General features: G+C 45.1%; 1 protein-coding gene across 2 annotated transcripts; it reads left to right on the top strand.

The window, feature by feature from the left end:
• Window positions 1-13,048: 13,048 nt before the first annotated feature.
• zgc:172145 (Ferritin light chain, oocyte isoform-like) lies at window positions 13,049-18,506 on the top strand. 2 transcript variants are annotated; one of them, XM_007887491.2, is made up of 4 exons: window positions 13,049-13,155; window positions 13,280-13,470; window positions 15,937-16,083; window positions 17,484-18,506. In XM_007887491.2, the coding sequence occupies exons 2-4, from the start codon at window positions 13,306-13,308 to the stop codon at window positions 17,778-17,780; spliced, it is 609 nt and encodes a 202-aa protein (XP_007885682.1). In that variant the 5' UTR covers window positions 13,049-13,155; window positions 13,280-13,305; the 3' UTR covers window positions 17,781-18,506. The 2 variants fall into 2 exon arrangements, with proteins under 2 accessions (XP_007885682.1, XP_007885679.1); XM_007887488.2 differs by having other exon boundaries at window positions 13,049-13,181.
• The last annotated feature ends 2,701 nt before the right edge of the window (window positions 18,507-21,207 follow it).

Genomic DNA, 21,207 nt, shown 5'->3' with positions numbered 1-21,207 from the left:
CCCTGGTAACAAGATTGATTTGTTTTCGGGAAACGCTGCGCGGATTGGGAATCTCAAAACTGCGGGATCCGAGGTTTGAGAGGGATTGAATTGATGTTCGATGTGCCTTGGATTTGAGCGGAACAAGCAGTCTCCCGTTGTAAAGCACAGCCCCGGTCACACGTATCACATGTACCTTTTTATCTCTGGCGTTTCGAAGGAGCTGAAGTGGAAACTGATATAAGCACTTTTTGCAACAACAAATTGCACTTATATAAAGCCTTTCGCATACAGTCAAACCCGTTCGAGCAACCACCTCCATTCAGCAACCTCTCACTGGTACAGCCCGGATACTCAGTTTGCACATCAATGAAGCCTTACTCCGAGGCCGCCCTTATACACAGCATTATGAGGCTCATCCACAAAATACAGTCAAGCCACTATATATCTAATACAATATACTCTGTGACGTGCTTTCAAACATCTCAAATGGAGTGATAAGGCGCTATATCAAATGCGAGGATTATTATTATTATAAAGGAGGGAGTTAATTAAGGGCAGGTTGTTAGAAGGATGAAAACTCCTTTCTCTTTTCGGACAGTTTTGTGGGATCTTTAACAACCTTTTGTTGTCAGGCAAAGCTTTAGCATACACTGTTCTCTGTGTGCTCACTGGGTTAGAGGAATGGATGGTTTCTGACCTATTTGTGGAACAGTGTGTAGAGTCTTGCCCTGTAGCTGGACCTGGCTGGTTTTACTGCAGTGATGCGGAGGGAACATTCCATTGTGTCAACCCCAGAGCTTTCAGCCGCTATCCCCCAGTTTACAGATCTCACTCCCATAATCCCTCCACTTCACATCCTTCTGTCCCATGGAAGGGTGCAAACTGGAGGTATTCTGAAAACTTAATTTTTGACCATGCCTTTGGTAGACAACTTCCTTTAAACTCCTACTCACTGGGTTTCCCCTCTGACCCTGTATAGCACTTCGAGGTATTATCTTATCTGGACAATACCAGCTTGCATTTATCCTGTAGTTGGGTAGCCTTAATGTAGGGTAACATTTCATAGCACTGAACAAAGGTGAGAAACATGTTAAATCTTAATATTAGCTATGGAATTGCAGTCAAATTTATCTTGAACAATTGCTCAGGAAACCAGACAAAAATGGACTTTGTATAACAATAAATAATAATGATAATCTTTGCATTTTATACAGTGCCTTATCATGTCATTGAGACGTCTCAAAGCACTTCTCAGAATATATTGTAAAGATTGACTGTCTATTTGGTTGGCGAAATAGATCGAGTGACCAAATTATTTTTTTTGAGGGATTATTATCCCCAGAAAGCAATCCACCATCAACTAATAACTGGGGTCCTACTTATTGCTACGTAAATAAAGGTGTGCGGAGTAAGGAAACCTGCCCTGTCCGGTAATCGAACCCAAGTCCGTTTGCTTGCGAGGCTAGTGCACTAACCACTGGGCTACAGGACGGGACTCCACTTAACACACACCCCACTTGCTCTGATCTCCTCTCTGTTACTGTGAAGGCCATCGAGATCTTATCCTGAGTCAAGGGCAAAGCAGGTCGTGTTCTAAAAGGGGTGGACAGGCATTGCTAATGAGTTACGTGCTGGAGCAAAGGGCCTGCCTGGCGTTTATGACTGTAATTCAATCTCCATTCATCTGTGGCTAAATAGACACCTTGTGCGATGCGTGAAGACCTGGAGAGAAGTGTACAGTCCCCATTCGGCCCAGAGTAAGGTGCCTGGCGGAAGGTCAACGAAATGGGTTAAGAGTTGCTCTGTGAGGTGTATGTGTGGTAATGGGGAGAGAAAAGAGTGGCAAGTTCTGAGGTTTGCCTCTCCCATGCAAGTGAGCTGTTAATCCCAGCCAGAGTGGAGCACATAATCCATCACAGTGGTGGCTAATCTGTGGCTTGCAGGCCAGAAGTGGACAAGAAACAGCTCCCCACACAGACAGCAACTCACTCCCTCTCGTCATTTGTATCAAAATAGGCAGCAGACCACCCAGTCAGCAAGCGTTGTTCCAATCTAGCAAGCTGACAATCGGGCCACCTGATGATGTCTGCATGAGGTCTACGTGGTGAGGCTTCACAGACCCTCATGACACCTGTTAGCCCTGTCACCTCCCCACCACTCCCCCCCAAGTTGCCGGCACAGATCACGCTGGTGTGTTCCTGCCCTGCTGACACCTGCTGTCTATGTGCGAGTTCCAACTACCACCAAGACCAGCCCGTTACATTTTTACCGGAGATTAGATCAAATGGGACTTGCCATCAAGCACCCGTCAGCCACCAAGCCCCTTTATTGTGTGCAGTCAAATGCTTCCACCAAATAAATCCAGCGCAAGAAACGATCGGGTCTTCTTTAATTCCGGTGACCCAGTGGTTCGCGAGAGGACCCGGGTTTGATTCCCGGCGGGGCGAGACCTTAGGCAAGTTTCCTTACTCCAGATGTCTCTGTTTACCTAGTAGTAAGTAGGAACCACGTTGTTAATCAATTGGCGGATCACTTTCCAGGGCTAATAATCCCTCCAAAAAAAAGTGGTCACTCAACCCAAGATTGTTCATGGGACACTGCTGTGGGCAATTGGCTGCTGCGTTTCGCCCACAAAATACAGTCAATTTACTTTACAATATATTCTGTGAAATGCTTTGAGACGTCTTAATGACGTGATAATGTGCTACATCATATTATTATTAAAGTTTGGTCTGAAGCACCCTCGGCACCCCTCACCCCCTGCTCTTTCCCCTAATCTTTCACTGTTCCTTTTGCCACTTTGTATAAAAAATCATTGCTCTGTTCAGGTAATCTCCCATCTGTTCCCACAAAGGGAAAAGTACTGGAAAGAGAGACAAGACAGTAAGTGGTCACTGACAGTAAGTAGCGGAGGCCACAGTACAAGTAGCTGATCGGCCACACCCATGCTGTGTCTGTCCATCCTGTCTGGGTGGCCCCTCTCTCTCTCCCTGTTGTTGTAGTGTTTGTGTTGTTGTAAGACGTTCCTTTAAATTAAGCGTTTACAACAAAGGTGTTGATGGGTAACACAGGCGTAGGCTCGGTGGGCTATTCGGGGACCTTGTGTCAGAGTGGAATGTCAGGGGCTGATGTACGAGCTGCAGTTAGTTATTCAGGTGGGGGGTCATTGCCTGCTGGTGTGTGTGGGGGGGTGTATAGGAGGAGACAGGGGACAGTGATACTGGTATCAAACATTGCACACTGGTTCATTGGCACGTTAATGTGGGTTTCGGTTCCTTTTCGTAGGATCACACAATGCCTAGACCTTGATCATGTATAAGAGAGCGTGTACCGATCTGGTGTCTCTTTCACAACCCCCCGTCCCCTCCATTCCACACCCCCCCCCTGTTTTATTACCATCTTATCAGAGCTTGACAATCCAATTTGTTCAGTTCAGTAAAACCCCATGGTGTTACTGCTGGACTCCAGTTATTTTAGGCTACAATATCAATTAGCAGGCACTGAGATTCTCTCTCCATAATTGTATTGTCCTTGGTACCAGGGATCAATAACATGACCTGCTCAATAGGAGATGGTCTGTATTCCCCCCAGGCCGTGGATGAGAACTGATGAACTCATGAGCTTTTAAGGGGGAAAATTAGATGAAATGCAAAAAGGTGTGTGTGGGGAGAGGCAGAGGAATGAGACTGAACGGATCAATCTTTCACAGAAACAGCACAAGTACAATGGGATGAATAATGCTATCAATTTCTATAGTACTACGTTGTACTATATATTAGGTATGCCTGCCTCAGTTGGTAGGACTTTTATCTGAGAGTGAGAAGGTTGTGGATTCAAGTCTTACACTGCGGACTTTGAGTTGACAGAGTAGATTTCAATGCAGTCTTGGGGGAGCTCTGCATTGTCGGAGGTGCTGTCCTTTAGATGAGATGCTAAACCGAGGTCCCATCTGTGCCTGTTTGGCTGGGTGTCCGACATGTGTGGAAACACATCACCATGGTTAAGAGTAGCCACACCAGACAGAGTTCCATGTATTCCACCTACACATGGCAATTCCTGTATCTGGAATGGAATGTGCACTCTCTCCCCAGAGAGACACACCCTGCTTACCTAGTTCTGGAGGGTATTAGGCACACGTTGGCATGAGCCAAGGCTTGGGGACCCAGAATAGGTGTTGAGGTGACTACTGCTATTTACCTAGCTAAAACAGCATTGCTGGTAATTGAAAGCATTATCTGTTAAGCTTTCCACGCTTGCCTAGCTAGGACCACATAATGCATTAGGTGATTAGGGCTTTGACTTGTAGGATTAACAGGAGCTGAGTGGGAAGACTCCCTGCTCCAAGTGATCATTCTGTCCTTCCATGTCCTGCTGATGAGCCAGGCTGGCTGGTCTGTCATCTGTCATCAGTGCCTTTATGACATATACCAATGGTCTGATTCCTGCATTACAACAACAACAACAAGATTCCATTTATAAAGCGCCTTTCACGTCAGGAGGACGTCCCAAGGCGCTGCACAGGTGGGTCAGGACCCGAGCAGGGGGGAAATGGTCAGGGTGAGGGGAGGGAAGGGAGGGAGCGAGGAGGGGGGGAAATGGTCAGGGTGAGGGAGGGAAGGGAGGGAGCGAGGAGAGGGAAGAGAGTCGAGAGGGGAGCTGAAGGCTCGGTCAAAGAGAAAGGTTTTGAGACCGGCCTTGAAGGAGGAGAGGGAGGAAGCAAGGCGAAGGCACTGGGGGATGGAGTTCCAGAGCCTGGGGGCTGAGAGACTGAAGGCCCGACCACCGATGGTAGGGCGATTGGGGCGGGGGACATGGAGCAGACCGGAGCCGGAGGAACGGAGGGTACGGGCAGGTAGGTAGGGGGATAGTAGGTCAGAGAGGTAGGAGGGAGCAAGGCCGTGGATGGCCTTACAGGTGAGGATGAGGATCTTGAAATCAATCCTCTGGGGGATGGGGAGCCAGTGGAGGCGAGCGAGGATGGGAGTGATGTGGTCCCGAAGCCTGGTGCGGGACAGTACATGAGCTGCAGAGTTCTGAATGACCTGCATTAAATGGTACTGGCAACTTGGGTGAGTGTGCTGAGGGGAGCTCAGGAAAAACAAATGGCATGGTTCCAGGCCCATTCCTCGGCGGTGAAAAAACAAGTTAAGTAACTGCAGGACATTATTTTCGGCAGTAAATCTCCACTGGCAACCACGTTCCAAAGCATCAGAGACAGGAGCTGCTTACTAATATTTCATGGAGAGAGAAGTAATATTTCTTGAGCGAGAGAGAGAGTGGGATCGCACAGATGGTAGGGAGTGTGAGGCGTGGGGAGTGAGGTGCTTGTAGCATGTGTTAGTTGCTCACATTCAGAGCAAAAGATGCACAATAACGGGAGGTGGTGGGGGGTAAAGAGACGCAAAGGCGACTCTGAGAGAAAGCGGAATGATGGCCAGACCAGGAGTAATAAGCGAAGCGGTTTGGAGTGCAGAGAGGCTGCTGATGGCATTACGCAACACAGTCCTGAAACAGCTGCATACTCGGGTAATGATATCGGTAATGGTGTTGATCCGTTTACCAGATGTGTGCGTTCAGGCCAATCCCCTTCTCAGCATTACAATTAAACGGGACGCCACCGCTGAGTGAAGAGGTGGTTGATTTGGCGCCATCCCAATAAACCTTCGTTCTTCTTTATCCAAGCAAAACAAAACCACGAGTTGAAAGCATCCATTTGTCCTTTAAATCGTTGAACACGTCTAGTTTTTAAATGATTCTCGACACTCAATTACAATATAATTCATATCTACACAGCACCTTTCATGTCGGGATGCGACCACAGAGTGCATTACGCTGCTGGCTAGAGACCGGAGCCAGGCATGGGGGAGTGGGTGTGGGGGAGGTGACATTCAAAGAGGCAAATCTTGAGGAGCGCTGAGCAAATGGTCAGTAGGATTGTCGGAGATTTGCAGCGGGTGGGTTGGGCAACGCCTTCGAGGGATTTGAATGCATAGACAAGGATCTTGAAATCATTTCAACGTCTCATTGGTGAAGGCAGGAGGAACGCTTGAAACTCTTATTCAAATTGAGTTTGAAAGCTCACATGATATCAGAAAGATTTTCACATCCACTTCAGTGGTGGCAGCGAAATGCAACCCAACCCCAATTAAACAGAGGCCTCATCCTTCGGTTAAGGTGAACATTAAAGATCCACTTTGATGGCACCACTCGAAAAAGAGAAGGGAATTCATCTACCAAATATTAATAATCCTTGCATTTGAGATAGTGTCTCGCACTGTTGAGATGTCACAGAATATATTGTAAACTCGATTGTATAGTTGTGGGCAAAATACAGTCAATGCACTTTAGGATGACTACCGTGCACTTTGAGGAGAGAATAAAGTTTTATAAAAATACAAGTCCTTCCTTTCTGTTATTTACTGTATGAAGATCATTAGAGCAGTGGGCGTGAATTGCTTTCTAAATGGCACAGTTAATAAGCATCAAAATGTAAAAGGAGAGTCAAGTATATAGGCTGACGTGCAACTTATAATAATTCTTGCATTTGACATAGCGCTTCTTTATCACTGATGCATCTCAAAGAACTTCACAGGATTTAATGTAAAAGTATTCATAGGTAAACAATTTTGCCCACAGCAATGTTCCACAAACAATCATGAAGTGAGTGACCAATCTTATCTGGGGAATTCTCGGCCAGGTCAAAGGGAGAAACTCCCTTCTCTTTTTAGACAGTGCTGTGGGATCTTTAAAAGCATATAGGACCTCAGTTTAACATCTCCAACAATGCAGCTTTCCCCCAACGGTGCACTCTACTGCACTGAAGCGTCAGACAACTCAAGTCTTGAACCCACAACCTTCTAACTCATAGGTAAGTTTGCTACGAACTAAGCCAGGCTGACACCTACATTTTGCCTGTAAACAGGATAAAAATCTCATACCAGAGCATTACAGACTCTCCCCCACTCCACCCCTGCTCGGGTCCTAATACCTGACTGTTCAGCGCTTTGGGATGTCCTACCGAAATGAAAGGTGCTTTACAAATGTAATTTTGTATTGTGTTGTAATACGGAAACTCCTTTGCTCCCTGGTCATGGGGGAGGCAGCTCCAAAATGCTTTGGGGGCTTTTAGCGGGTATTCACCTAGCTGTTTATAATCCCCAGTAAAAATCACGCACACAAAAATGGAACATGTGCTGTAAATTGAATAAGTCACGGCTAACCATATAATAGGACTTAACTACCACTCAGGAGGTTGGTCATAACTCACTGCTGAAAGCTTCGCCCCACTTTTTCCGGTCTTACCTCCCTCCTACCGCTACAAAATCATATTTCATCTCCAGACAGAACAGAGAAGATTAGGCAGATTAAGATGGAAGTGTATGACAGATAATATCTCTACCTTCTGTAAAATAAGGAAGCAATTCATCAGGGATAAGGATTTGGAACGTGAGAATTAACGGACACTCAAGCTTGGAGCATCCCTGTTACACTGTCAAAGGTGAAACTGATTTGCACTTGTTTTTAAATGTATAATAACATAGAACAATCCTTGCACTGATATAGCGCCTTATCATGTCACCGAGACATCCCAAAGCGCTTCAGAAGATTTTATTGTGAAATGACTGTGTAATTGATGGCGAATGGACCAGACAGTTTGTATGCAGCAATGTCCCCCAAACAGCCATGAAACAAATGACCGATTTAATTATTATAATAATAAAAACAATAATCCTTGCGTTTTATATATTGCCTTATCATATCTTCAAGATGTCTCAAAGCGCTTCACAGAATACACTGTAAATGAATTTAATGCTTAAATAGGTGCATTTTAGGAAGAGCACCAAACGCTCCTGCATCATCTCAGGAAACTCAGTTAGTTAAGCAAGCTGGGGACCAGGAAGTTCTCAGTTCAAACCTTGGTGGACTTTATACCCCCTTCATCCTTTTGAGGACAGTAGACTATAAACCTGTGCCCAGTTTGTAGGGTTATCGTGGGTTGAACAGTTTCCCAGCAGATATACCTGGCTCTATTGTGAGTGCAGTGGTTCAAGCTGTGAGAAGTAGTTGACCAGGCTGTCACATCAATGGGACTTAGAGATCTAGACATGTCCTCAACTGACCATTACAAGCCTATTGCGAACCTGTTCTCATCTACTGTTCTGTGTTTTTTTCTAAAGAAAACAAGACAACCATACAGTATGGTACTGGGAGTTCAGAGCTGTCTTAAAATTAACCGAGTGGTTTCGTAGGCTAAGACCACAAGAAATTTCTGGCTCCAGCTGAAATGTGTGCAACTCACTCCATCCTTCACTTGAATGTATAGCGACTGGACCTAACGGGTTGAACGTGAACACAATTCCTTCGCTGAATGAAAGACGCCAGCCTTTTACAGTATTCGCTCCTTTTGAAGAGTGACTGGATTATTCCCCAATGTTAGATTAGGTTGTTCACAGCTCGCCATGGTGTCAGCACTTATTCACACCTAGTATTATTCCTTCCATCAGTCAGTAAAGGGCTTCCAAGGACCACAGTGGGGGAAGGAGTATAGGTTAAGGAATTAAAGGAACACCAACTTACACCTAAAAACCCCTTTGCCAAGTAAAAAGAGATAGTGTTGCCAAAACAAACAGGCATACCTAATGTGGAAATGCATCTTTGTGCTGTTCACATTGAACATATTCAAGATCTATAATAATCTTTGCATTTGAAATGCCTTTTCACATCTTTGAGATGTCTCAAAGCTCTTCACAGAATATACTGCATAATGAATTAACTGTATATTTTGTGGGAGAAACACACTATACCAATTGTAAGGATTAGTATTAGAGGGATGTGAAACAGGACTGGAATAATACACATGAGGCTGATATAACAATATTCCACAATTCAATCTTTAGGACAAAATGGGGTTGGGGCCTAGGCTCTGCTGCAATTTCCAGCCACTAGGGTCTCAAGCCGGCCTATGGTTGCCTCGTTTCCCCACAGATACCAAAACTGGAGCCGGTTCGACCGCCAAATACGCAGCACATGTCTGAGCAAGGCCACGTGAACAGAGGTCTGCGTTCCACTCCATCATTCACACTTCAACCTGTGTCGTGGCAGCAGCATTCTGTACAGTATTTCAATAATGCACCTAAATATAACCAGGCAGACTGAACCGAAAAGGTCACATTCCCCAGAGTGCAGCCAGACCATAAATCACCATTACCCCATCAGCCCCAAACACACGGACTCTACCAACGCTTGCAATTTCACCTCCAGCAAGGTGTCAGCCTGGCTCCGTTGGTGGTACTCTTGTGGATCTGAGTAAGAAGGTCGTGAATTGAAGCCCCGCATTGGGATTTACAGATCACAGTCTAGGTTGACGTTCGAATGTAGTGCTGGGGGGTGTTGCATCGGATGAGATGTTAAAGCCAGTCTCAGCTGCCTGTTCAACAACAACTTACATTTTGTATTGTGCCTTTCACGTCAGGAGGAAGTCCTAAGGTACTGGACAGTCAAGGATTTGGACCCAAGCTGGAGGTTGGGGTCAGGAGCTGGGGTTTAGGATTTAGGGCAGGGAGGGTATGGTAGGAGGATGACCGAAGGCTCGGTCAAAGGAGGGTCTTGAGAAAGGCCTTGAAGGAGGTAAGGGAGGGAGTGAGGTGAAGGGACTGTGGGTGGAGCTCCAAAGGGTGGGGCCAGAGAGACTGAAAGCCCAATTGCCGATGGTAGGGCGGGCCAGGCAGGAGATATGGAGCATGGGGGAGCCCACTGAGCAGAACAGAGAGTGCGAACAAGTCGATATGTTCAGTGGATGAAATACACAGTCACTGCACTTTACAGTCCACTCTGTGAATAACTTTGACACAACCTCCTGATGTGAGAGGCACTACATCAAATGTAAGAATTATTATTGGAATTCCTCACTTCCCCACTGTGTCAGCTGGTGTGAGGTGTTTCAGCCTGACACTGGCTCCCCATCCCTCAGAGGATCGAGTTTAAAATCCTCGTCCTCACTTTTAAAGCCCTCCACGGCCTTGCTCCTCCCGACCTCTGTGACCTATTAACACCAGACCAACCTGTCCATGCCCTTCGCTTGGCAGGTGCTATATCAACATGATTTTGTTGTTATTAATTCAATTTTGGCAGAGGAGCACCTAGAGAAGGCAAATCATATCTGCAAGCTGCTCTTATACTCTCAAACAGCAACACAGATGAAGAGCAGCATTGACAGAAGTCTAAGGTGCCCAGGTGCCCATTGCAACATCTCACCTGAGAAAGCTTTGTGGTATAGGAGGAGAGAGAGTCTTGGGGGGAGAATAAATATGTGGGTGCTTGAGCAGGAATAATACAGAATCTAGTTCATAATGTACATTTGTTGTGGATTGACTTGAACTGACTTTGTTTACTTTCATGCTATAACCTTTTATAAATGACTAGACCTTTGTCGATGAGCATACAGATAAAGTCTCAGCAGAATGGAAAACATGAAGCAATGGGCAGCTTACACTTGAATTGAATTTCACAAGCCTCTATTTATAAAGCAGTGACTTCAAAACATGAACCAGTTCAAATGCCCACAAAGAATTCGGATCATCTCCCACGCCATCCGAGAGAAAGTGGCTGCCAACATACTTGACCACCTCAGAATTATTTTTAAAAATGCAAACTTTTTAAGTTCGATGGCAACCGGGGGACAAGACAACTTTGGAACGAAGCAATGCTTGCTCCGTGCTTTTTAATTAGGAAGATCGCAACTGAGGTTTGGAATGAAGAAGGCCCTTTGGCTCATCCTTCCAGATCTCATACCCACCGTCCTGTCCTCCCGTCAGCATTCTGGCTTCAACCTCTCTTCGCGGTGACCTGTTCCAGTATTAGTTACCCTCGATGTAAAAAAATACATCCTAGACTGTTAGAATTACACTTTGTAACCCTAAACCTGTGCTCTCTGGGTTGTGCAATGTACTGTTCTTTCAGGAATGATCTGATATGAGAGTTGGCATGATATATCGGAGGCTCGGGGGAAAGAGAGCAACTGGGGAAGAAATAAGTCCTTAACTTGAGACTGGTATTGAGAGTACGATGATTTGGGCTCAACCTCCCCTTCATCATTTAAGCGTTTTGGGATGCTACCTTGCATTAGGGGCACTATATAAATGCCAGTTGTTGTATCACTCCACTCCGTGCATTTGAATCATTTCAGGATGTCAACAATAAATCAAAGAGTTTGTGGTGAAGGACACCATTCTAACAGGAATTCCCCAGAAAGACTCCCAGGCACTGGCCGGCTTCAAGTCACCCACAACGGTGGTCAGGCTTTCAGCCTATTCCACCGCCCCCTGCTCTCTGGAACATGGTTCCAGATTCCCCACACCTCACCTCCTTCAAGGTCCATCTCAAGACCTTCCTCTTGGATACACTTTTGGTCATCTTTCCCCCACCCTCACTCCCTTTGGTCCCACCCTTGCCGAATCCAACCCTCAGCTCGGGTGCAAGCCTTCAATTGTCCAGTGCCTTGGGATGTCCTCCTGATGTGAAAGGTGCTATATAAATGCAGTTTGTTGTTGTTATTTATTCTAAAACCTCCCATTACCTGCCATATGGATTTGAATCCTATGGGATCCACCGGGCTTTTACATTTCAGGACTGATAAAATAAGCACATCTCAAAGCGCGTCACAGAACACACTGTGAAGTGAATTGACTGTATATTTGTGGGCGAACGCGGCAGCCAATTGCGCACAGCAATGTCCCACAAACAGTCGTAGATTGAAAATGACCAATTTAATTATTGTTTTTGGTTTTTTGGAGGGATTATTATTTAATATCTCATCCGAAGGACGGTCCCTCCTACAATGACCCTTGCCAGTTGAGTGTTAGCCAAGGCTTTGAGCTCAAAGTCCTGACATGGAGGCTGAACCCACAGGTTTCTTACTTTCATGCTATAACCATTTGGGGAAAAGGCTGACATCAAATTCCTCGGTGTCCTAAACAGCCATCATTGCTGCAAAATAATTAATTTAATTTCTCATCCAGGAGCAGTAAAACACTGGATTTCAAGAGAACGGGAGTGAAATTTGAGAACGACTTTTACTAATGAATATCGCTCGTTTTGCATAAAAGAATCGTCTCGAGTTCAGGATTTTATGCCTATCTTGGTCATTTAAGGTTGATTTATTTTCTCTTAAAAAAACTGAATCGGGAGCAGAAGACTTGTGCTCATGGATGGGCTGCGCTTTAGACAGCGCCTTGGGACGTCCTCCCGACGTGAAAGGCGCTCTCCAAATGTAATTTTGTTGTTGTTGTTGTTGTTGTTGTTGTTAGATCCTGGTCTGTGACTAAAGTGTATAAACAGGCTGCTAATATTTTAGCTGCAGGGCATCAGTGGAGTCCTGTAGCGCAGTGGTTAGAGCACTCGCTTTGCAAGCGAGACACCTGGGTTCAATTCCAGGCAGGTCAGGGAGAAACCTTGGGCAAGTTTCCTTACTCCACACAGTGCCTAATAATAATCCCTCCAAAAAAACAAAAACAATAATAAATTGTGTCATTTTCAATCCAGGACTGTTTGTGGGGACACCGCTGTGCGCAATTGGCTGCCGCGTTCGCCCACAAACATACAGTCAATTCACTTGACAGTGTGTTGTGTGAAGCGCTTTGGGACGTCCTCCCGGACGTGAAAAGCGCTATATCAAATGCAAGGATTATTATTATTATTATTATTATTATTATTATCAGTGTCGGTGATCAACGGGGGCGAGAAACTGCAACGATTGCTGTAAATGGAGCAGCGACGAACAGCTGCTAAGTTTCCCCAAACCCATGTCAACTTCGGGAAGCGCCTCTCTGCTCCATCCCTGGGACGTGGGCACCAGCAGCTGCATCCCTGGCTCTCCATCAGCCCCATCCCTGGCTCTCCATCAGCCCCATCCCTGGCTCTCCATCAGCCCCATCCCTGGCTCTCCATCAGCCCCATCCCTGGCTCTCCATCAGCCCCATCCCTGGCTCTCCATCAGAGCCCCACCAGAGCCACACACGCAGATCCCTGAGCACGAACACTGCCTCTTTGAACCCTTGAGGTCCTGGATCCGGAGGAAGCAACGATTGAACTGGAAGAGGAACAAGCAGCAGAATCTCAAGAGAGAGAGAGAGAGAGAGAGACGCCCTTCTGTTGGTCCAACTTCACCTTATAATTGTGTGTGTGTGTGAGTGTGAGTGTGGGTGAGTGTGTGCTTTTTTTTTTTCTCCTTCCCCCCCTCCCCCACTCCCCACTCTTCTCCAAATAGTATTATATTTTTATTTTGCTCTTCCCATCCCAGCTCCACTTTGATTGCTGGTGCCCACGATGGAGCCGAAGGAGAAGCGACCCAAGACGTGTCTGCCCATCTGTGCTGCCCACCGGCTGGTCCCCGGGACCCGGGTCAGGCACAGCTACCCCCGGCGTGTGGAGGAGGCTGTGTGCGGACTCATCGCGCTCCTCTACGAGGTGTCCTATCGCTTCCAGGCTCTGGTAAGACGATTCCCACACCATTCCCCCTCTCCCTCTCCCCCTCTCTCTCTCTCTCTGTGTGTGTGTGTGTCTCTCTCCTGATCCTTCTCCTCCTCCCTTCTCCCCTGATTGGGGTGGTGATGGGTGGGTGGGTGGGTGGGTTGATGGGTGGGGGTAAAGGGTGCAATTTGGATGCCAGTGTTTTGGGATCTTTAGGATATTTCAGTTGTCTGCCAAACAGACTTGGGGGTTGGGACAAATCGTGGAGCTCTTTTCTTCCTCCCCCCCACCCCCTCCACACCCCTCCACCCCCATGAGTTTCACAAGATAGGTTTACATTTCCGACCTAAATAAAAAACGCACAAGTACATCATGAAATAAATAGTAATCCTTGAATTCAGCTTCACTCCCAAGAGGTCAACTCGAAGCGCTTTGCAGGGCGTATTATAAAAGCGGCGGTGCCCAAACTGGTATAGCAACAACAGCATTTACGTAGGGTCCTTAACGCGCAGTAGCGTCCCGGAGAGCTTGATCCGTGCCTCCACAAGCCCACCCAGACTGAGTGCGGGGGTCTTCAGTCAGGATATTATAATAATAATCTTTGCACTCGATATCACATTTGCCTTATCGCATCGTCGAGCCGTCTCGAAGCGTTTGACAGAATATATTGTGAAGCGGATTGACTTGTATATTGTGGGCAAAACGCCCAGATATCTACTCTCCTGATAGGCCTTGAGCTCAGAAAGTTTAGGAGGCCCTGCTATAAAGTACAGCGACTGTATATTTTGTGTAACACAATAAGTTAAGCTACCAGTTTGTGAACACAGGTGTGTGCAGTGTGGGACTTGCCCAGAGCCGATTTATGTCAACCTTTATCGCCACATTAGATTTGCGCTGTTTTTTGTGTCCTAATATATTTAGCCCCAGTGAGGGATAATGATAATAATAACCCTCCCTTACCCCAAATTCCATCCCCATCTCCCGCTCGGGTCCAAATCCCTGACTATCCAGTGCCTTGGGACGTTCTTCCGACATGAAAGGTGCTAAACAAATGTAATTTTGTTTTTGCATTGTAATAATAGTCTTTGCATTTGATATAGCGTCCTATCACATCGTTGAGACGTCTCAAAGCACTTCATAGAATATACCATAAAGTGACTATATTTTGTGGGTGAAACGTGGCAGCCAATTGCGCACAGCAGTGTCCCTCAAATGGTCGTGGATTGAGATGTGAAAGAAATGTCGGTTGCGAACTGTATTAAAGTGCTTTGAGGTGCCTTCTGTATAAGTGTAAATTGTGTTTCAATCTAAAGGTCAACACTAGATGCGATTTTGGTTTAATTACAACAAAATGGTGTATAAACTGTACACGGAAATGAAATGATGTTGCCATCCTATTTCCCTATAGTGTATCCTGCAGGGCATTGACAAGCTGCAACACACCAGTGACAGTGCAGTATGACTCATTGCTGATTCCTGGCAGCTGTCTCTCCCAATCAGTTCAGTGGCTCATTCACAAAATAATATTGGGGCCAGGGATTCTTCCCACTCAGCTCCTGTTAACCCTGCGAGCCGAAGCCCTAACGGGTAGGGTCATCCCAGCTGGAAGCTTGCCAGTCAGTGCTCTCAATGGCAAGCTATGCCTTTTTATCTGGTTAGACTCTAGCAGTCATCCTATCGCACACTCTAGGGTCCCCAAGCCTTGATTCCAAAAGAGAATTCCTCCTTTCCTGGGGCAAATATCATGTAACAAACACTGTAGCGCAAACAGACCTTGAGAGAGTCAGTTGCACGATAAGCTACTGAGACAAAGTCGCCTGCTGAGACGGTCACTAGCCGTTGCCTCCAATAGCAAAACCGCATGAGCAGGAAGATGCTGCCAAGTGGGGGAAATAAAATCATAGGATTTCTGAAATTCCAAGAAACGATGTGGAGTCCTGTAGCATAGTGGATAGCGCGCTCACCTCACAAGCGAGAGGATCTGGGTTCGATTCCCTGACTGGGCAAAACCTTAGGCAAGTTTCCTTACTCCACACGTCTCTGGTTACGTAGCAGTAAGTAGGAACCCGGTTGTTAGTTGATTGGCTTTTCCGGGGGTAATAATTGCTTCAAAATAAATAAATAAAAATAATAATTTGGTCACTCAATCCATGACTGTTTGCGGGACACAATTGGCCACCACTTTCGCCCACAAAAGTATATATACAATCAATTTACTTTACAATATATTCTATGGAGCCTTTGAGACGCTCGAAATTATGATAAGGTGCAATAACAAATGCAAGAATTATTATTATCCATTTGTAGATGCATTTACTCGTCACAAATTCCGCTGATGCCATCAATTTCCTGCTTATTGCAGTTTGATTAGAAATAAAATGGACAAATATTCTGATCATTATATTGCGATAGGTTGTAACTAACGAATGAAACCTGGCGGTTAGCCAGCGTTGATGTAGATTTTGTTGTTGCTGGGGTTGGGTTCAGATGGAGCTTTTTCAACAAGATGATGTTGCTCTGCCGAGAGTTTCCGGTTATTTCCGCAAAGCTGCTGAAGTGGAGGAGAAAAATGCCGAAACACTGCTCAATTATCAAACCGAACGAGGGGGTCATTACTGCGCCAAGGATATCCAGGTACAGAGGAGTGTACCAAGCCTGAGACTCCATGAACACCATATTAGAGACTGTGCAACACAATGATTGTACTACAGTAAAACTCACATAACTCTTATCCTTATAAACCATATAATTTCTAAGTCTTACATGCAGCCGAGTCCCATTCAGTTTCCCATCAAAACTTAGATTTCTTTGCACTGCTCATATTTTATAAGCAGATCATCTCCTAACACCACTCCTCTTTCCTCCCAACGCTGCATGCACACTTACCGGCTGCATTGAATTAGGCATATGCAGTATAGATTATTCAAATTTGCCTGTATCTCAAATTCTGCGCAAGTCATATTTTACTGTAAATTGTACACAGTTAAGCTCAAGGGAAGAATTTCTACCTGGGTCCCGATTCACATTTCCTGGTGTTCAGAATTTAGCAAATTCTTAAATGCAGCCTTAATCCTGCAGCTGTTTTTTGTATAAATTTATTTTAAGAACTGCACGAAAAGTGCACCAAAGTTAAGAATGGATTCAACAATTTGCCAATTTCCGAACACTCTAAGATGCCACGTGAATAGAGTGAATCTAGTCCCAGTGGAATTTTTTCCTCCTAAGATTTTATTTTGTTGATCTATGTATGTGGCTCAAATGCTAAATCTACACTGGCTAATCTCTTAAAGACTAGGATAAAGTGTTAACTAACCCAGATCCCATCGATTAGTTTTGAATCATGATAAATTTGCTTTGGATTTTAATAAGTGCTGCACTCCTGATAAAATAAAGCAGAATTGGTAAAGAACAGAATTGGGAATAGAGTAAGTTAGCTTTATTAAAGGAGGAGGCATCAATGTAGGTTTGAAGGCCAAATGGCCTCCTAGAATTGGGATATGGTTTGGCACGTTGGGTTGATGAGTCCATAATTAGCAGTACTGGCCTGTCCATTATTAGCCTATATTATTAAGCAAGTTCTAGTTAGTTTATACTGGGGATCCTGAGAAGAAACCCTCAACAAGAGAGACATCAAACTTGCTCCTGAATATACTTTCCCAGGATTAGGTGAAAAACAGTTGCATCCCTCCATGGAGGGAGGACGAGGGAGAGAGCCCACACTCCGTACCAGGCAAACAGAAATTTCCATGTATACGTGGAATTCTCAGTAGTTTGATGGGAGTTTTGCATGTGTCAGACACTTGGCTGACCACAACATCTAAAATAAAACAAATCAAGTACAATAATTATTATTAATACAAGAACAACTTGCATTTATATAGCGCCTTCAGCAGCAGCATCTCGGAGCACCTAAAAATAACACGCAGAGACAATGACAAACAGACTGAACACTAATAATTTTGCAAAATAATACTCAATCGTGCCACTGGACTGGTCAGATTAATATTCTCTTCCTTCCCCCGCCTCGGTTGCAGAAACCCAGAACAGATGAGATCAGGAACACTCGGCAGGCATTGGAACTTGCTCTCCATCAATGGAAAATGATGGCGACTTTCCTGGAGGAGCTGTACTGGCTGAGCAAGGGGAGCAAGGACCCTCACACAGCCAGCTTCATCAGGAAACAGCTGCTCGCCCCCAAAATACAACAGATTAAAGTGGCCGGCGATCTGATCACCAACGCCAACAGGCTGGGCTGTACAAATGAGGGGGAGAGCAGCTTTGGGGAGTACTTGATCGACCGGCTGCAGGAAGAGTTGGACGGATCTGCTTGAGATTGTGATCCCAGTATGTTCGACTAGCCCGAAACCAAAGATCCCAGTTCCGCTCCCCACAATATTTCCCTGAGCCCACTCCCTCCCTTTGTAGAATTACTCTGGCCTCTACTTCCTCAAATGGGTCCATTACTAACGACAGCAACTGAGCAGTATGTAGTAATTTTGTATCACAGTCAATGTACTTTACATGTAGTCTGTGAAGCGCTTTGAGACATCTCAACGACGTGATCAGGTGCTATATCAAATACAAGAATTATTATTTCAATCCACGACTGTTTGTGGGACACTGCTGTGTGCAATTGGCTGCCATGTTTCACCCACAAAATATAGAGTCAATTCACTTTAAAGTGTATCCAGTGAAGCGCTTTGAAACGTCTTGAAGACTGATAAGGATATAGATGAAATGCAAGGATTATTATTATTAAAACAGGTCAAGCGAACAGTTTTAAGCAACCCTTATGATGGACTCAACAACTCAATTGTCCATGGATCCCTTTGGTTAAGAGAACCTCTAGTCTTACGATTCTTTTATATTCCCATTTACCCCCCAAAAAGGCACAGATTGGAGGCAAGTGTTGAAAAGCTCGACCCTTTTCACAAAGGTTTTCCCCAGACATGCGTCCGTTTCAAATGAAGTAAATATTGTTTGAGGGTACAACACAAGATTTAATCTGATTGAGATTTTTTTTTGCAAGATTTAAAATAGTAATAATAATAATCCTTGCATTTGATATTATCACGTCATTGAGACGTCCGAAAGGTGGGACGCATGGAATTCTCGATTTGGTTTGGATACTCATAAGCAAGGTGAAGAGGTTTCCTCATGTGTCAGACACCAAGGCTGACCACACCAAAAAAAAAAGGGATTTTAACTGAGTGTAAATAGATGGCCAATAGGGGGAAATAGTGAGGCCCATTAATTGCCTGTCCTACAGTCTCTCTCCCCCTCCCACCTTCTCTGACTACTTTTAAGTGGTGGAGTTTGTTGGGAGTCTTTCACTGTCATGGGCATCATTGCCCGAGCATTAAAACATTTGACCACTGAGCAATAAGGCTTTTGAGCACTACCAGTGTTTTGAAGGTGATTTTTTAAACGAAAACAAATTGCTACCTTTTCAGCAATTCTATTCTCCTCCAGCAATTGAGCGACTCGCTTTTGAAATCAATATTTTTTGAATAACCAACTTAACTACGAGTCTTTTTAAACACACGCAACAACGGGATATGTTTGAATACTCAGCACTGAAGATCTGAAACCCCCAAAAGAAGCCCCACCAGAAATGTGGTTACATGTTCAGAAATGTTTCTATCGCAGCAACTCTTTGAGTCTTATTTTTTACGATGCGTTTTGTTAATATATATATTTTCTATGCACAAAGAAATGAAAGTACTTTGTTATTTGCCAAAACAGAGGACGGTTGACTGAGATTTCTCTGGGTTCAGCCTGTGTTAACCCTTTACTCTCGCCCTTTGCTTTCTCACTGAAATTCCCTGTATTCCAACGGCAGTGTTGTGCAAAGTGCTTTCTTATTCCTTTTGTACTGAGATTCCAATAAAGATCCCAAACCCTTTTGGAGGAGCGGTGCTGTTAGTCTGTACTGTATTTTACCAAGTCCTGGACAATATTCTATATATATAATATACATATATTATATAGTTTATTATACATTCTTATATATACATATTAGATATTTTATATAGATATATACAAAATATTCCACCATTCGCTTTATCGCCACTAAAACTACTGATCATTCTTCACTTCGAAAAACCCATCACCTTCCCCCTGGTTTTAACCCCCAAAACCTTTGTTCTTACTAAAATTTTTTAAAAAAACAAGAGAAATCGCATTTTGCGGCTGATTTTCCAACATAAACAGCTCCCGTTTGGATCTGCGCGCATCTTAGAGCAATTCGAACGAATTGAGTGAATGAGCAAAATCTGTCCTAACCTTCCTGCCCTGTCTCACAGAGAGAGAGAGAGAGAGAGAGAGACCGAGGGCTGTACCGCCAGCGCTGTGTTATGGATGTGACCAGCAACGACTTTGTTGTGTGAGGGAGTGGAGGAGGGAGGGTTCGTGTGTCACTGTTGGGAACCCAACACCCAACACCCACCCCACACCCCCCCCCCTGCTGTGGCATTCCTCTCCCCGGGATCAGAGCTCCTCTGCCCGCCTGCCCTCTGCCACACAGCCCGGTGTGTGAGAAGAGTTCCCACTCCCGGCGCTTCCCAAACCCACAAGTGTTTTTTTCTCTCTCTCTCTCTCTCTCTCTCTCAAGGGGAGTTCAACCATTTTCAGACAAATCCTTAATTAATTAAAAACAAGAAAGGTAATGTCTAACACAGACTGACTGACTGACTGTCGTGGTGCAGATCTGAGTGCAAAGTGCTTTGTGTTTTTATTTCCTCCCCCTCTTTTTTTTTTTGGAAGTCATTGGAATATCCAAATAAAGTCACTGAATAATAAAAGATTTTTATTTTCAGTGCGGGGTTCAAGTATACTCGGGTTATAACCCCCACACACACACCCCCACACACAGAGAAACTAACATCACAAGGCTCATAAAAATAAAACGTATTTGTTTTGCGGTCAGTATTTTTTTTTGGGGGGGGGGGGGAATGGAGGAGAAAAATTGAGAGTTTTTGAAAGCACACAGTGTTGGGAGAAGGGGATTAAGAGTCTGTGAAAGGCGCATCAGATATAAAAGATGTTGCAATTAAAAGTAAAGTGCGACATTTAATTAACGGAGAGCATCGCTTTGCAAAAAGAAAAGCCCAATAAGTGTTGCAATGTAACGGTGGGTATTTGATTGCGCCTCATGTGCTGCACTGGAATGGGGAGGGATAGCGGGTCCTGGTATTCCCCAACACGTTGGTTCCCACTTCCTCGTCGCTGGAATCTGGATAGATTCAATTAGATGGATTGCCTTGTTCTCTCGGGGTCGGGCTTCAAACCGCTCAGTGAAGCTGCTTAGTTTGACCAGTAGACTTGGTCTGAGAGTTGCAATGGACAGACGAGTGAGAGAGGCGACTCAGATGCTGGAGGGGAAAGTGTGGCTCCATCACTGAAGCGGGTTAGCGCTGAGCTGTCTCACTTCCTAACGCTTTGATGTCTCTGTAGGAAAGGGATGGATGGGAGTTTTTTTGGGTGGTGGGGGGAGAGAGAGACAGAGAGAGAGAGACTCATTCTCCCCAAACTTCCTAAAGTAGAGCTGTTATCTTTCACTAAATTTCACTCCCATCTCTCCCTCTCTCTCTCACCTCCATCCCAACTCCCTGACCCTCACATGTATTCAGTATCACAACCGAAACACTCTCCGGCACAAGTCTGGTCGGGTTTAATGTGCCACTGGTACATATGGACTGTGTCCCTTTTTCAACAAGAACCATCAACAAAACTATTCTCTCTCCCTCTCTCTCTCTC

The sequence above is a fragment of the Callorhinchus milii genome, unplaced genomic scaffold, assembly GCF_018977255.1.
Source record: "Callorhinchus milii isolate IMCB2004 unplaced genomic scaffold, IMCB_Cmil_1.0 Scaffold17, whole genome shotgun sequence".
Classification (NCBI taxonomy): domain Eukaryota; kingdom Metazoa; phylum Chordata; class Chondrichthyes; order Chimaeriformes; family Callorhinchidae; genus Callorhinchus; species Callorhinchus milii.
This window is presented reverse-complemented; position numbering and strand designations above follow the sequence as displayed.

Bases quoted from the DNA above. Each gene is read 5' to 3' on its own strand.
- zgc:172145 (XM_007887491.2), top strand. From the start codon at position 13,306: ATGGAGCCGAAGGAGAAGCGACCCAAGACGTGTCTGCCCATCTGTGCT. The intron at 13,471-15,936 runs GTAAGACGATTC...GGTTGGGTTCAG, and splicing joins CCTATCGCTTCCAGGCTCTG to ATGGAGCTTTTTCAACAAGA. The intron at 16,084-17,483 runs GTACAGAGGAGT...CCTCGGTTGCAG, and splicing joins ACTGCGCCAAGGATATCCAG to AAACCCAGAACAGATGAGAT.